Below are 16,008 nucleotides of genomic sequence, written 5' to 3' on the forward strand. Positions count from 1 at the left end.
AACATATTTTTATTGCATACTTGCCAACCTATGACACTCAAAAATCAGGAGATTTTTTTAAGAAATCAGGAGATTTTTCACAATGTTAAAAATACTTTTTAAATGAATGATGAATTAACTTTAAATAGTTATTAAGTCTTAAATGCAAGCAAAACAAAAATACCTTAGACATAAAAAACATTTTTATTACTTGCATCTTTAAAAAAAAAAAAAAAAAAAAAAAAAAGACACTTTAATCAGTTTTCATACAAATGTTATGGACAGTGGCAGATTTTGCTTTCGTTAAGAAAGAAACTTCATAATTTTGTTCATAGCAATTGCCACGTAGGCCTGCTTTCGCTAATAAAAGTTTTTCTAATGTGTCATCACTAATATTAGATCTAAATTTAGTCCTCGTTTTCGCAACAACACTGAAAATCCTCTCACACTCCGCATTACTATAGAGAACTGTCAAGATGGCCAACATAATTCTAGAGAGTTCACTATATTTTAAAATTCCATCAGCACCTTTCAATTTTCCAATTAAACTCCACTGGGTGTCAATCCTAGCTGATTTTATAACTTCATCCAAGTTTTCTAATTGTAAACTGCAAAATTGCGACTGCAGTATATCAGTAGCAACATCAATATCGTCGTCTTTCATGACTAAACGAAGTAACACAGGAAATCTGTTCAAAAAGTACCTTATATCAGAAATAGATGCATTTGCTAGAGCAGAAACATCAGCAACTTTAGCATGCAAAATCAGTTCATCGTTGACTGGGAATTTATGTAGTATATAATCACATACTCAACAGAAGTAACTTCTAACATGAAGATAAAACTTATTTTTGTCTTCTTCTGAAAGTTCTTCCAGTACTTTTGTAGTTGCAGCTCCTATTACCAAATCTTCATCTTTCTTCTGATTTTCTATTTCATCATAAATCACATCATTTGTAGAATTACAAGACAAAACACAGACTGGTTTTACAAACTTTGATAAAATGTCTTACATAGATCATAAATCATTGATTGAAAAACATCAATTAATAGAATTCTGCTTTGTAGAACTGTATTAAAAACATCAAATGATGGCAAAATGAACTGGGGAAAAAAAAAAAAAGCTTTGTTAAGGTCCGAAGAAAAAAACTTAAATATTTGTTCTTCACAAGACAAACTTACCGCGATCAGAAAATGTTTCGTGTGTTGAGCAATTTTTTTTTATTTTGAGAGAAATTTGTATCAGTTTACGGTTATATTTTGCAGTATTATTTTGAGATCTGCCAGTTGAATTGCTGAATGATGCAGAAATTACTTTATTTTTCTCAAACCTATTTTTAACAATGGAAGTAGTAACTACATCTCCATTTACTTTAGGTACTTTATAACTTTCAATAGAGCCTTTTATCTTAACTCTCGAAGCATTTACTTCTTCTTTAAAAAATGCAAGAAGTGGGTTCCATTGATCGAGGATTCTAGATAAGCATTTCTTTAAAGACAGCCAGCGTGTACACACGTTTCAAAATTTTTCTCATTTCAGTATAATGCAGCTGTTGGAACTGTTTCAATTTTTCCTTTCTTTTAGAACTTCTTTCAAGATAATAATAAATATCAACAATGTGTTCATCCACATTTAATGGTAAAGAAGCTGCCCCTTTTCCAGCTGCTAAATTTAAGAGGTGATAGGTGCACCTCATTATCTGCAAATCTGAATTTGCCTTTCTTAAGATGCCTGCAACACCAGTCTTCAAGCCTACCATTACTGGTGCATTATCGGCACCAAGTGCTAAGCAATTATCCAGAGGGACTGCATTTTCTTTTAAAGTTTTAATAATTAGCTGTGCTATATTAAAACCTGTCGAATGTCCTTCTAAAGTGGGGACAGAAATTAAACTGCACTCAATTTCTGAAGACTCTGGATTAAAAAAAGAAACAACAATTGGATACAGTTTTGAATCGGTATTATTGCTTCCATCCGTAGAGAGGCAGAACGGAGCTGTTTTAATGCAATCAATAACTGAAGATTTATTTTTCAAACCCATTTCTTTAACAATTGCACCTGTTTTGGTCCTTGCACTTGAGTATTTCTTAGCGATTTCACTATCGGGAAACATTTTTCTAAATAAAGCTGCAGCGTGATCTGATGCATTCAGTGGCAGGTTGTGCTCCAGTAAAAAGGAAGAGAACAGACATTCTGCATTAATCACTTTTTGGTCTTTTGTTTCCGAAGAAAAATTTAATTTTTCGTTTTTTTTCAAAACAACTCATGTTGTCCTTGTGTTTTTGTGTATGCACATGTTTGAGAACATCTGCCTTTCCACCATGCGAAATCAAAAAATCGCAACGACAGATGGTACACATCGCAAATTTATTACATTTCCTTGAAGAAATAATGGAAGGAAAGTCAACTGTGTACGATTTTTGAAACGTGCACGAGTATTTCACCTTTCTCGCAGACATAACAAAAGACGATAATTTCTAAAACAATTTCCTAAAGGCACGTGTACTCACACAACTCAGGACAAGATGAACGAAATAACGAAAGAACATCCCAATAATGGCCCAACGGCCAAAGAATCTTCTTTGCAACGGCCTTGAGCTTGCTTTGTGCTCATTGGCTAATATATGCCAGATGACACGCAGTGGAGCTCGATGCCCATTGGAAAACTGGAGAACGACGTTTCTGGATACGTAAGCCAATAAAATTGCATTATACACTTAAGCCCTTAACACTAAATTATTAAAAAAAAAAATATATATAACTACTGTTTCAGCTTCTTATATTATTAAAGTCAATAAAAAGTAAGAAAAACAGATAAATAATTTAAAAATAGGCTTAATTTAAACTGACTTAAAAAAGTTATCCATGCAACTTGGTAATTCAAGTTCTACTGTGGCTCAAATTTCATTCATATCTTGGGATCCACAAATGAAGAAACTCTGTTAAACATAATACAAGAATTTACAAACAATGAAAGCTCTTGAATGAGCTATGATTTTTCAAATTAATATCCCTTTATTTCACTGCACTGTGATTAGTTTGCTGAAACTTTCTGCTCACCAATTAGGTATCACAAAATGGAGTTTTGTTTTTTTGAGAAAACTGTTTACAGATGCTTCAAAACAGACCACATTTAAGGAAAAGCTTGTTATTTGTTGGTGAGTGAGAATTGGTTCATGCATAATAAACTACTTACACCTACATTTTACTTTTTGAACTGTATGACATTTCAAAGCTTCAAGGAAGCAGTTTTTATCATCAGGATGCTGGACTATTAACTCAGATCATGCAGAAAGTTACTCAAATACGACTAGATTATTTGATTATAGTAAACCATATTAGGATAATCTGCCATGGGAAGAGATGGATTCAGGGAGCATTTCTTACAGGAAATTGGTCCATATTTAATTATCAAAATTTCTCAAAAATATCATGCAGTCAAATCATTTAACTGCCAGACAGAAAACTCATACTTGGCTTTAGCCAGCCTAAAACTCCCTTAAATTATTCAAATATTTTGCAGATATATCTATGAATCAATGCTTCAAAAATATATCAATGAAAAATATGCATTTTATGCATATGCATATAATATGCTTATTTATTAAGAATAAACTATTCCAAATTTATTATTATTTCATCTGTATATTTATAATATACAACAGGAATTAAAGCGAAAAACTATACCTTTTCTTTTAGCCATTTCTTGCAAACAGTAAAATATAACTCTTGCACCAAGGCTAAAACCAATCAAAGTTACCGGCCTTTTACCCTGCAAGAAAAAGCATACAACTATGCATTCAGATGAAGAAAAAAAAAAGATACAATAAATTTAAGTATAACTATATTAAGATTTTTTCATACAAGCAAATTATTCCTACTGCTTGTTTAAATCGGTACGGAAAAGCAAACAAAAGTTATCTGTCTATGGGAAGGGATGCCATCCCATTCGTGGAGGACTTTCAAAGGGAAACTTGTCTGTTTACCTTATACGCAAGGAAAACTATAAACGCTTGTTCAACTGGTTACCGGATATTCTAACCTATGTCGAACTAGCATCGTTCATCAATCTTATACATTCTGCCCACTAATACTAGGTTATGTGCTTTTTTTCATTATATTTAAAATCTCTTAATTTATACTTCTTTTAATCGGTATTTATCTGATTATTTGTTCCCAAATACAGAAGAACACACAATAAATAAATAAATAAATAAATAAATAAATCTGAAAGCTTTTAGATTTTATATTACGCTCAAAGGGGTGTTTTTTAACGTTTGGAGTGTTACTTTAAATATCATGTTCTTCGCATTTAAACCATCAAATTCAATTCAACAGCAATACCACAAAATAAACTAAAAAGAGCACATCTGTAGAATTTCCGATACAGTCTCATGCGCTGGAGATAAAAATGTTTTTGTTTTCGTACAGTGTTGCCATTACTCATTTTGAAATTGATGAGTTTGTCAATCAAAATTTCGTTAAAGTTTTACAAAATATGAAATAGATAATAAAGTAAGTTCTAAACTCCAAATTTGAGCTTCCAGATGCCTATATTGAGCAAGTGAAACACCACAAAAATCCAGAACGAAATTAATAGCCCTTCTGGGCAATTTGCCCTTTTGGGCTAATAATAAAATAAAATAAATTACTTGACAGTGAATGAATTTTTTATCTGTGTATTTAACAACTACCCTATTAGATCATTTTAAATGATAATAATTTAAATTGCTAGATGACTAAGAAAATAAAATTCATTGCATTGAAAGCATCGAAGTTGGCATGCTCTCTACATTATAAAAAAAAAAAAAAAAAAAAACTTAATATTTTTGTTATATTTTTTTACTTAACTGAAATTTGAAATTAATGTAAAAACAATCATTCAAAATTATTTTACTATGTTTACTTCCCTCTTTTGTGCAATATGTAGATAATAAGTAGCAAATCTCAAAATTAAATACCCCAACTTATTTTTTTTTTTTTGAAATACTGGTTTTTTTTTTTTTTTTTTTTTTTTTTTTAAACACTATGTTTTTAGATGCTTGGTCCGAAATGAAAGGGCTTTTTCTTTTTTAGTGACATTAAGCTTGATAGTTAGAGGGAAAGTGGGACCAGATACGGAGGGCTATTCAAAGCTGTAATAGAACAAAAGCTTTACAACTTGAAAGTGTCCCCTCACCTTCGAAGTATTTTTCCACCGCTTGTTAGCTGAAAAAGGATGACTTTTCCTGATCTTACTTCTAAATGGGAAATCGTAGACTTTCTGTTCATTTTTTGTTAATGACATGAATATTTTGGGAAGCTTGAAAGCAATATTTTAAAAACTTAAGTCTTGTCTATTGAAAATTAATTACCGCTTTTTTTTATGTATAGGTAGTGGTGAAGTGGGAGAGTGTCCGGGCGCCCAGGCACCCTCCCCTGGCTACGCGCCTGTGTTTGCAGGCATTCAATACCTGAATTATATACCTGAGAATGAATTTTCTATATGTTCTGCCTATCCTTGAGCCTACAAGCTTATCCATGCCCAAGCATCCAATTAGTCACATTTTTGGATCAATGTTTAACAAGCACCATGACAGCTAATTAAAATAAATATGCATTTATAACAAAAATGGAGAATTTGAAAATGCTTTCAGTGATAAAATTTCCTACAAAGAAAGGGTAAAAACTAAACAAAATTCACAAAAGGTAGGTTATCATATATAGAGACCAAGAATATTCATATTTTCATATTACCAAATAGAGTACCGGGCTAAGTAATTTGGGGGAGGCACAGAAGATCATTACTGGGGACATTCATTGGAGGTTACTTCAATGAAAATGCATAAAAAGGTAGAATATAAAACTGCAGAAAATTGTCATGTAAAAGTGTGCATGTGACTACGCATGAAATAGGCATTTAAGCAAATATAGTTTCTTCGCATATACATGAGCATTTGATATTTTGATGGGATACACTGAATGTTAGGTTTCACTGCAATGCCTGGAAAGAGATTTTGGTATTATCTGCAGTAAATTCAGATGTTATTTCACAAGAATTGTGACTGATGATAAGACACAGGTCTATCACCATAACTCGGACACAAACAAAAATCAGTGCAACAGGAATATGAAGGGCTGTGAACTCTTAAGAAGTTTTGTGTGCAAAGATAGGCTCAAAAGATCATGGCAGTAACTGTTTGAGATACGGATGGTATTTTACTCATTGAAGTGTTAAATTACTGAAAAAATCCTGTTCTCACTGTATGAAATCATTACAGGATGATGTTCTCACTGTATGAAATCATTACAAATGTTTAACCGAGGTTATTTCAACTGATTACTGCTTCATGATAACAACTTACATATAACATTGCATGGAAAAGGCTGTTTCATTAGTTTAGACCTAACCCCTAGCAATTGTTTTCTATTTAAAACCTAAAAAATTTAATTTTTTGTCCATAATGCTTCACGGCAACAATGCTGAGTGATTTAATAGTCAAGATATCACATTTTATTCCAAGAGAATCTATTCACTCCAATCAAAGTGTATTATGATCATGGCAGAATAACATTAAAAAATCATGCAATTTTTATTCTTTTTTTATAGTATGTTATAAAAAAACTAAAGCCATAAATGTAACATACTTTTTAAAAATCAAAATTCAAAAATTATCTAAAATATCAAGCAGCTGCTTAACTGCTGCATTTTGCTTGAAACAAACTTCAGAATATAATTATTTAATCTTAGAAGTTATAATATATAGTTTTAGTATATCATTTATTATAGAGAGTAATGTGAAGTAATACTTAAAGAAGGAATTGAAAAAAAACTCATATAGGCATATCTCATTTATATACTCAATAGATAAATACTAAATTAAAAATATAGGAGGAGAAACAAGATTTGATCAAAATTGAAGAACAGTAATGTGCTTTAAAATGAATATACTGTTTAACCCTTTGTGGCTCAGTTTTCCACTACATGGAACACCCAAATTGAATTGCTTCTGAAACCTTTAAAATTCAGCCATAAATAGATAAAAATGCCTTTATAATATACTTTGAACTTTCTTATTAAAAACAGTAGATACAAGCATATCACAAGGAGACATAGAATTTTCATTTATTATGTGTTATTAAAATCCACTTTTTTCAAGTAATTTTCTCTATTTTTTTAATGATATAAAAATTTTTATTTGGAAAAAAAATTAGGCATAATTATGCTGGCTGTACTCCAAATTATTTGTTCCATATTTTTTTTAATCTTTCATACAAAAACCATACGCAGAATCATTGAATAAAACCGGGTGTTCCATTAGAGGGAACACTGCACCTTTAGCGATCTTATGCTGTTACAAATCAGAACATCTGTGCTTAGGAGAGAATATCCGTTGTTTACGTTTTCTGTTTCCATTGTTTTTGAGGGGGATGAATTCAAACAAAGCAGTATTGAGGGGTGAGGTGTGTTTTGTGTTATGAAAGCCCTAATATTGGCATCTCAAATTTTTTTAGAGTAGTTTTTAGGTGGGAATTTTATTAGTAGCTTGACTCATCTTTACTTAGACCTGTGCGAATTTTTTGCTGTCGCTTTTTTGTTTCATTCCCGTTTATTTTCAATAATTGTGTAGATATTTTTCATGCATGTATATATTATAGGCTTATTTTTCTTTATTGTTAATATTAATCATAGTTAATTTTTTTATTATTAAGTTTCCATAAATGGCGTGGAGAAGTCCAACTCTTTCCGAAGCACTAAAAGTGTTTCATGAATTACCCTCGGATTACAGCATGGAGGTAGGAAGTAAGATGGAGTTGCCCTAAACAAGTTTTTCCCGTACCCTGCTCTGAAGCACCAGCGATCCCTACGTGGTGACCAAAACATTGGGTCATTTACCATTGAGTTCAATGGGATTTGACGCGTTCGGATGTAAATATTTTGCAATTGCGTCGTAAATATACATATAAATGTATATATTTTCTTTTTCTACAACACTTCAGAGTCCTAAGTATATGAAAACAACATATTTTTAAACAACATTTCATTCTGAACGGAATTAAATGCTATATTTTTCACAGGACAGTTTTCTCAGAATGGTTTAATTTGAATGAAATATTTTCACAAGTTTTCGTTAATTACATTAAAAAAAAAATTAAGGTAATTCGATTTTATTCGGTTAAGGTACAAAAATTAAGATCAAAGTTTATTGTATTATTAATATTAAAATTATGCATTATTTCTTGGCTTCTGAGGCATCTTTTAAATCGAAAAATGTAAGTCAATTTATAATTAATGCTCTATTCGGTTCATTTTAAATTAAAAACTTGACTTTCTCTGAACATTTCTGAAAGGGAATAAAAGTATTATTTAAAACTTGAACTGAGTTATTATAAAATGTAAGGGGAATAATTCTTTTAATTATACTTATCAGATTTTTTTTTTTTACCCTTCATTTCAACAATACATATTCCAAAACTCTTTATTACGTTCTTAAGTGCGCATCTCATAGCATTTGCTTTACAATACCTTTTAACAGATTGCCTTCCAATACGAACAATTCTTGCTTAAATAGTTTTATAACGTATTTGTCAACAGGATTTCAATTTATGTTTAAAATTCAATATTAAGGTTATTATATATTTAGATAACATTTATAATCATTATAAATTAGATACATTTAATAATTCACAGATTTCTTCACAGTTGTTTATAATTGAATAAATTCTTCATTTCAAATACATTTATAAATAATTTAATGAATATTTATGCATTTTGTCAAAGGCAGATACATGATTTTTGCAACAATATGCAACAATAATATATGGATGTGAAAAAAATTTGTTTTATTTAAAACATTTTGGCGTTTGGAAAATAAAATAAAAGTAGCGAATACTCTATCAAGGGTTTCAAAAGACGTATACAATTTTAAATGTACCGTAAGGTATTTTTCATTCTTTAAGCATAACATTTTTCTTAAAATCTATATTTTTGTAGTTCAACAACTTAGAATTTTATAAAACAAATTCATAATCAAAATCGCGCTGTTGTTAGTTATCGAAAAATAACCAAGATGTGATTTTTGGGTAAATGTCACTAAACTATACAAATTGCTATTATCCATCCCACTATGAATGTTTCTTTCATGCGAAAGTGTCCCTTTTTCAATTTGTATGGAACTGTCGTGTGTCGAAATACTATCAGAACCGTGTCAAGCGAGCTTCTGAATGTAAACAAAGAACACCTCATCTGGTGACCCAAGCTTCAAAGTAGTGCTTCACTTCTAGTGCTGACTGGCCCCTCCTTCCTTTCCTACCTCCATGGATTACAGCCCAAAGATTTCCGTTTAAATTTGCTGTATTCCCTCTGTGCCATGAAAGTGTCAGAGGTAACTTTGAAGAGGTGATTTCCTTCAAGACCTGAAGATACTCCTAGGCATAAAGTAAAGGTTTTCGAGGAAAAACGTTACAGTAGTGTTGAACACATACCGGTGAAGAGTACGCGTACACGATGTGCACATTGTAGCACGAAGCAGAAGCTGCACAAAACAAGTTTTATGTGCAAAACCTGCAAAGTTGGTTTGTGCTTCCATAAAAAATGTGTGACTTGCTTTGAACAATTTCACGAAGCTAAGAAATAGGAAAATTTGTAAATATTTTTGTATATAGATATTTATCTCATTTATCCGTATATATTCAAGAATATTGTGTATATCCAGGAAACCATGTATACAGCCCTAATACAGAGTTTCTTCATTCTTCTCATTTTCTTGCTTCACTGCATTGCTTGCTTAGTCGCACTTTTAAAAGCTCTGGCGGCGCAGTGTTCCACCTCATGGAACACCCACAGAATTAAAACGGTAAGTGCAATTTTTACAAAATTTTACACGTATACTCCTTTAGGACTAAATAGACTGCATACAACTTTTTTTGTTGAAATTCCGACGTTAACGTATAGTGCACCGCAAAGGGTTAAACAATTAAAAACTGAGACGTGGGCATACATGATCAGTACAGAACTCAGAAGGTTTTTAAACATGAAATGGAAACAATATATACTTTTACTGCACAAAAATAAGCTATGCAATGTGTCATTTGTCACTGCCAATGCAGAACTGTTGTAATAATGTTCAGTGAAGCTGAGGATGCTAGCTGTGATGTTATATAAAGCATACACATTGTCTTAGAGCAACATGAAGTGACATCCCATCGCTGATATGCTTACCAGACTGCGCAATTTATGATTTCTTCCTTTGAAAACACAGAGAAACAAAATTCTTCCCATAAAACCCAAAGATCCTTGACTAATTTATGATTACAAGCTATGTAGAACTTTACAGTTAGGCTTCAAATGTGCATACAGAAATATATGATATAATTCAGTCACTGTGATAACCCTAGCTACATTCTATGAAACGTCTTCCACAATAAGATTACTCAAAACTAGTGGCAATAAATAACTCTATACTCTTTTTTAAATTAAACAAAAGAGCAACTTAAGTTTGGAGTAGATTCTGAAAAAAGCTCTTATCTAGGTTGAGGGTGTTTAGACGTGGGTCCTTCTTTTTCAAAAGTTTCCCCCCCCCCCCAAAAATGGAAGAAGTAACAAACATTTTGTATTAAAATTAGTAGGCAGAGCAAAGCAAAAATGAGCACCATCTGCTAAGGAAAACAGCAATGAAAACATGAAGGACTAAGAATTCTAAAAGCATTAGAAAGAACTGAATTAGAATTAATATCATTAAGTAAATAAGACAAATTGTTAATCATAAAAGCTTCAAGGAAATCCAAATCAACAAATGAAGAAATTTTAGGGCTAAATTTTGCAAAACCAAAGTAAAAACTGTGATTAAGTGCTGAGCTATAAAAATCATATGCCGCCCATACACTATAGTGGTTAGGTGAGCCTGTTGTGATTACAGAGTCTGGGTTCGAATGCCGGGGTGCAATGTTCGAATGCAATGGGGTAAAACTGTCTATCCCTTCACATATAAATCACATGCCGCCCATATGCTGTAGTGGTTAGGTGAGCCTGTTGTGGTGTCTAAGAGTCCGGGTTCAAATGCCGAAGAAGTCAAGATTGTAATTGTCTATCCCTTTATATGAAGCAGCAGGCTGCCTATAAGGAGCCTCCACAATAAAATCGCCCAATCAATTAACAGACGCGAAATCTGCAGTATGGTTCTAAATCCAGAAAATACCACTTCCGAAAGTAGCAGAGAGGTTATTGAAAACAAAAAAATTTCGATTGACGAGTTAGTCGGTATTCTCGGCACAGCAATTACAGGACTTGAACAGTGGAACTTTGTAACAGAACAAGAAATTTTGTCTGTTTATAGAATTAAAGAGAAAGTATTAGCACAAAAAACGAAGCAACTTAAACAACTTAAATTGAAAGAAACATTTAATAAAGTAAACAAATAAATATTAAGCTTTTTTTTGTGTGTGTGTAAATTTTGATACTCTTTAGTAATAATTTGATGCCCTTTAGTGATAATTGCTCTTTATTTCCTAAATTACGGTTTCATATTTTTAATTGTATAATTTCTGCATGCCATCTTACCAGATTTAAATTGATGATCTATAATCCGGAATCGCCGAAGTCCCGACAAGTTTGGATTATGGACTTTGTACTGTATATGTGCTCTCATATACAGTTGAATTAAAAAAAATATAAATTCATTTAGAATTATTTTAATAAAATTAATTGAAAAAGACTTTTATTATTTTATGCATTAAACAAAAAACTAATATTCAACTGCATTTAATTTAACATGCTTATGCAATTCAATATTCAACTAAAACAGTAAAAAGTTTGAAACAGATGAAACAAGACGAACATATTTAATTTCAAAATCATTGGTAAGAAATTTTTTACAAGATACACTCCAAACGTGATGTTCCACATCTAATTTTAAAAAAAAAAATAAATAAAGCAAACCTGCTGTCTTGCAAGTAACACATCAGCAAGATGGCGTCCTACTTCAGCAGATCTTCTAATGCATACACCCCATGGATTGTCAATAACTCCAGCAACAGTGATTAGAGCTGCTGGCCACGTTATAGCAGTAATAATACCTACGAAAGCAACATTACAAATATATATAAAGTAATTAAAGCAATGCAATGTTTTAATCAACAATAAGTAAATGCAAAACAGTATAAACAAAATATAAAAGCTGCTCAATTTATAATGTGTAACAAAAAAAATGGCATTTTATTCAGTCATGAAATCTGATTAATTTTTCATATTCGTATTTATTGTCTAAAATATTCTGGTTACTTTAATAATCTAGAAATCATTCTTATGATCTATGTGTTATAAGGATAAACAACATGATCAGTCATTGCACAAAAGGTAATAGATGATATGTACATATCAGCACTTCGTGAGTGAGTATAAGAAGTGGCATCAATGAAAAATTCTGAATATCGCACAAAGCAGAAACTGATAACCCGTACAAAAAGGTTTAGTTAATGCCTGCTAAAAAGAAATGATCATATTACATTAGAGAAATGATTGCATTGCAGGCTGTTGTCAAGAATGATTTGAAAATTAACTTGCTTTCCCTTAAAATCAAAAAGAAAGGAATTAAAATACGATGATTTATTATGTTTTACAAAAATTATCAATATAACTTCCAAAACTTTTTCAATCATAACCGATATTTACAAATCAGAACACATTTCTTGTTATATGCATTCAAATAATATAAAACATTCTATGAGTACAAAGAGTATGGAGTACAGTGAATATTCTAAACATGCACATTCAAAATTTAAGACAATATGTAAAATATGTAAGAAACCTTTCTAAAATGATTATTAAGGTATTTTACAAAGCAAATTTAACCCCCTCCCTTTTTACTTTATTCACGAAAAAGGAAATCACATATACACTCAAGAGCCAAAACCTTATGACCACCTGTCAATAACGAGTTGAGCCACCTTTGGTACGCAACACAGCTTCAACCCGCCTTGGCATGGATGCCACAAGTTCTTGATAGATGGCCGGAGACAGATTGTACCAGATGTTGTAGCAACGGTCATGCAAATACGAGATATTGCAAAATCGTGGTCTTTGACCTCTGAGCTGCTGTCCCATGACATCCAAAATGTGTTCTATCGGATTGAGATCCGGTGAGTTAGGCGGCCAGGACATTAACTGGAAATCAGAATCATGTTCCTAGAACCACTCCAACACAATTGTAGCCTTATGACACAGGGCATTGTCCTGTTGGAACATTCGATTTCCAGCTGGAAAAACAGAGGCCATGTAAGGGTGCAACTGGTCCGCAATGATGTTCAGATACCCTGTAGCATTCATGGTCTGCTCTACCACAACCATGGGTCCCAGAGACGCCCAAGAGAACGTCCCCAGAGCATAATACCGCCACCACGACCTGTGTATGACCTACTGTGCATTGAGGGAGCAACTGTTCACCTGGAAGACGGCGTATCCTGACACGACCATCGGAGTGATGAATGACAAACCGTGATTCATCTGACCAGGCAACTCCCTCCCACTGATCCATGGACCAGTCGCGATGTTCCTGGGCCCAGCGCAGGCGCAGACGCTTGGTCAGCAAAGGCGCACGAGTGGGATGTTTGCTGCGTAGCCCCGTATCCAGCAGTGTCCGCTGAACAGTGTGCTCCGATACTTTTCTACTTGGCCCTGCATTGTATTCGGATGTCAGCTGAGCCACTGTCTGGCTCCAGTTTTGCTTCACCATGCGAGACAGTCTCCGATGACCTTTTTCTTTGATAGCGTGTGGACGTCCAACACCATGTCGTCTACTGCTGGTTTCACCATCATTCATCCACTTTTAATACGTACTACAACTGTAGATCGCGAACAACCCACAAGTCGTGCAGTTTCGGAAATACTTGTTCCGAGCCTTCGAGCCATTACAATCTGCCCTCTACCAAAGTTGCTTAGATCCACAGCCTTTCCCATCAGACACAGAAATAAGTGAAAGAATGATTCTTCAGACTCTTCAGCAGCAGTTAAATACCACTTCCACCTGATCACATGCCTTCCACATCATCCAGGCACGTTCATCGCAAAATGTAGGGCTGGTCATAATGTTTTGGCTCTTGAGTGTAAATCTATATTCAACTTCTGTAGTTAACTATATCCTAACATTTTAGAAAAGTAATTAATACTATAGTAAGTTACTGTTTTAATTTCTTCTGTTAATACACCATTAAAGATTTGTTAAGGATGCTAGTGAATTCCTCACAAACATCATACAACTAATAACTTACATCTCTTCACCTTCACATATTTTTTTACATGAAGATTCAAAACACTATCATATTTACTGAGATATTCCAAGCAATTAAAATAGTTTTCTTTCCTCCTTGAATTCCGACTTTTATCATGAGTTCAAAATGCTAAACCCAATCAACGTAACAATTTTGTAGCAGATATTGTTTTTTTTTTACTACTTATTTTCATATAATTTTCTTCATGATCTCTCTATTACAATAAATCAGAATCGATTTTGTTCAAAACTCTTTTATGCAAAATACAAACAGATGACATATATCTGTTTGAGATTTCATTTCCTGATATAAAAAGTAGTTACAGATTTCCAGTTTCAGAGATCCCTAATTAATCTGAATTTTAATGTGGAAAATAGTTTACAAGGGTAGAAATATACTACATATTCACTTGCTTTTGGAAATATGAACCAGTTTCTTTCTTCTTTGATTTCATTCACTTTCATGCAATAAAAATTATATTTTAATGATATTTAGTGATATATAGTTTTAGGCTTATTTAAAAGTATATGCTCAAACACTGTGTCAGATAGCTCTGTAGGCCAATGAGTTATATCATCGCTTATGCAAGGATTTAACTGTGTAAATTCTCTTGAATTATTTTCCGATTTTTTGAAATTACGATTTTTTGCGACAGTTTCAAAATTTTATCTTTGACAATTCCTTCCTTACTGTATACTGTTACAGATTTCCTTTTATCTCTATTTTCTGTTGTAGTTCTTCAATGGCAATACAGAACAATGATGTTGAGGGCTCTTATTTGTTGACAATGAGAAATCTGCAAACAGTATTTTTCTGCTGATCAGAAATTTCTTCAATTTGTTTTAATTTTTTCTGCTCCTAACTGATATTATTTCATTTTTTCCCCTAAAGCAAATAACTATTTTTTTTATGCTTTTGATTTTTCTACACAAAATTTTACCCATGAATGAAATGGAGCAAGTCCATCAAGATGTTCAAATAAATACTTTCATAATTAGAAATCTCAACTTGGTACCTATGTTACATATACAAAATAAATAAATAAAATATAATTTTGCATAAAGATTACATATTAAACTCACACATATACATAATAGGCTAACTTACTAGGTTTTGTAGATTTTGAATTTTCAGCAATAATGCCATTAAAAATCAACTGAGAGGAAAATCATTCAAATAATTTATTTTTGTTTAAAAAAAATTACACTCACTCTTGACATTAAATGAAACCAAGCTCTTATTGCTAAAATATAATTAAAAAAATCTGATGTGTACACCACATGACTTCCTTGTACGGAATATTAAATTATACGCATTTTTTCTTGCATTTTATTTAAACTTATTAGATTGAATTAAAGCTACTTCGCCGACAGTGCATAAACCACAATAGAATAAATGCATTCTTTAAAATTCACTTTGTTTACCACAGCAACACTCTGGCGCAAGGTTTACTTAACAGTATTATATTTCGTTCATATTATAACTCTGAAAGCACAAAATTTATATCATTTAAAGAATTATCTAATCGTTGCCACATGTTCTATTCAAATACTATAATAAAGCTAGAACTATGTATAAAAGAAATTAAGCAAACAAAACAAAAATACATAAAAACTCAAAATATCTGTATTAAAAATTACAAAGTAAATTTTAAACGCTTATTTCCCTAAAAAAATTCAAGAAAGGATTAAGCATAATTTAATTGGCAATAATAAATGAATGCGTTATCTTTGTTGTTGTGAAGCCAAGTTTCTCTAGATTGGCAACAAATCCACTAGTCTCCT

The 16,008-nt window shown here is 32.1% G+C and overlaps 1 protein-coding gene across 1 annotated transcript in view; it reads right to left on the reverse strand.

Annotated features, from left to right (window-relative positions):
• Positions 1-16,008, reverse strand: part of LOC118187865 (transmembrane and coiled-coil domain-containing protein 4-like) — an 88,881-nt gene that overhangs the window by 22,488 nt on the left and 50,385 nt on the right. Inside the window, exons 10-11 of the mRNA XM_035358149.2 lie at positions 11,898-12,034; positions 3,668-3,752 (exon numbers count right to left, since the gene is read on the reverse strand). Of these exons, the coding sequence (XP_035214040.1) occupies positions 3,668-3,752; positions 11,898-12,034 (222 nt within the window). The remainder of the gene's footprint in view (positions 1-3,667; positions 3,753-11,897; positions 12,035-16,008) is intronic.

This window comes from Stegodyphus dumicola, chromosome 12 (assembly GCF_044657685.1).
Source record: "Stegodyphus dumicola isolate Sdum_Otavi_A_Nest chromosome 12, ASM4465768v1".
Taxonomy (NCBI): Eukaryota; Metazoa; Arthropoda; class Arachnida; order Araneae; family Eresidae; genus Stegodyphus; species Stegodyphus dumicola.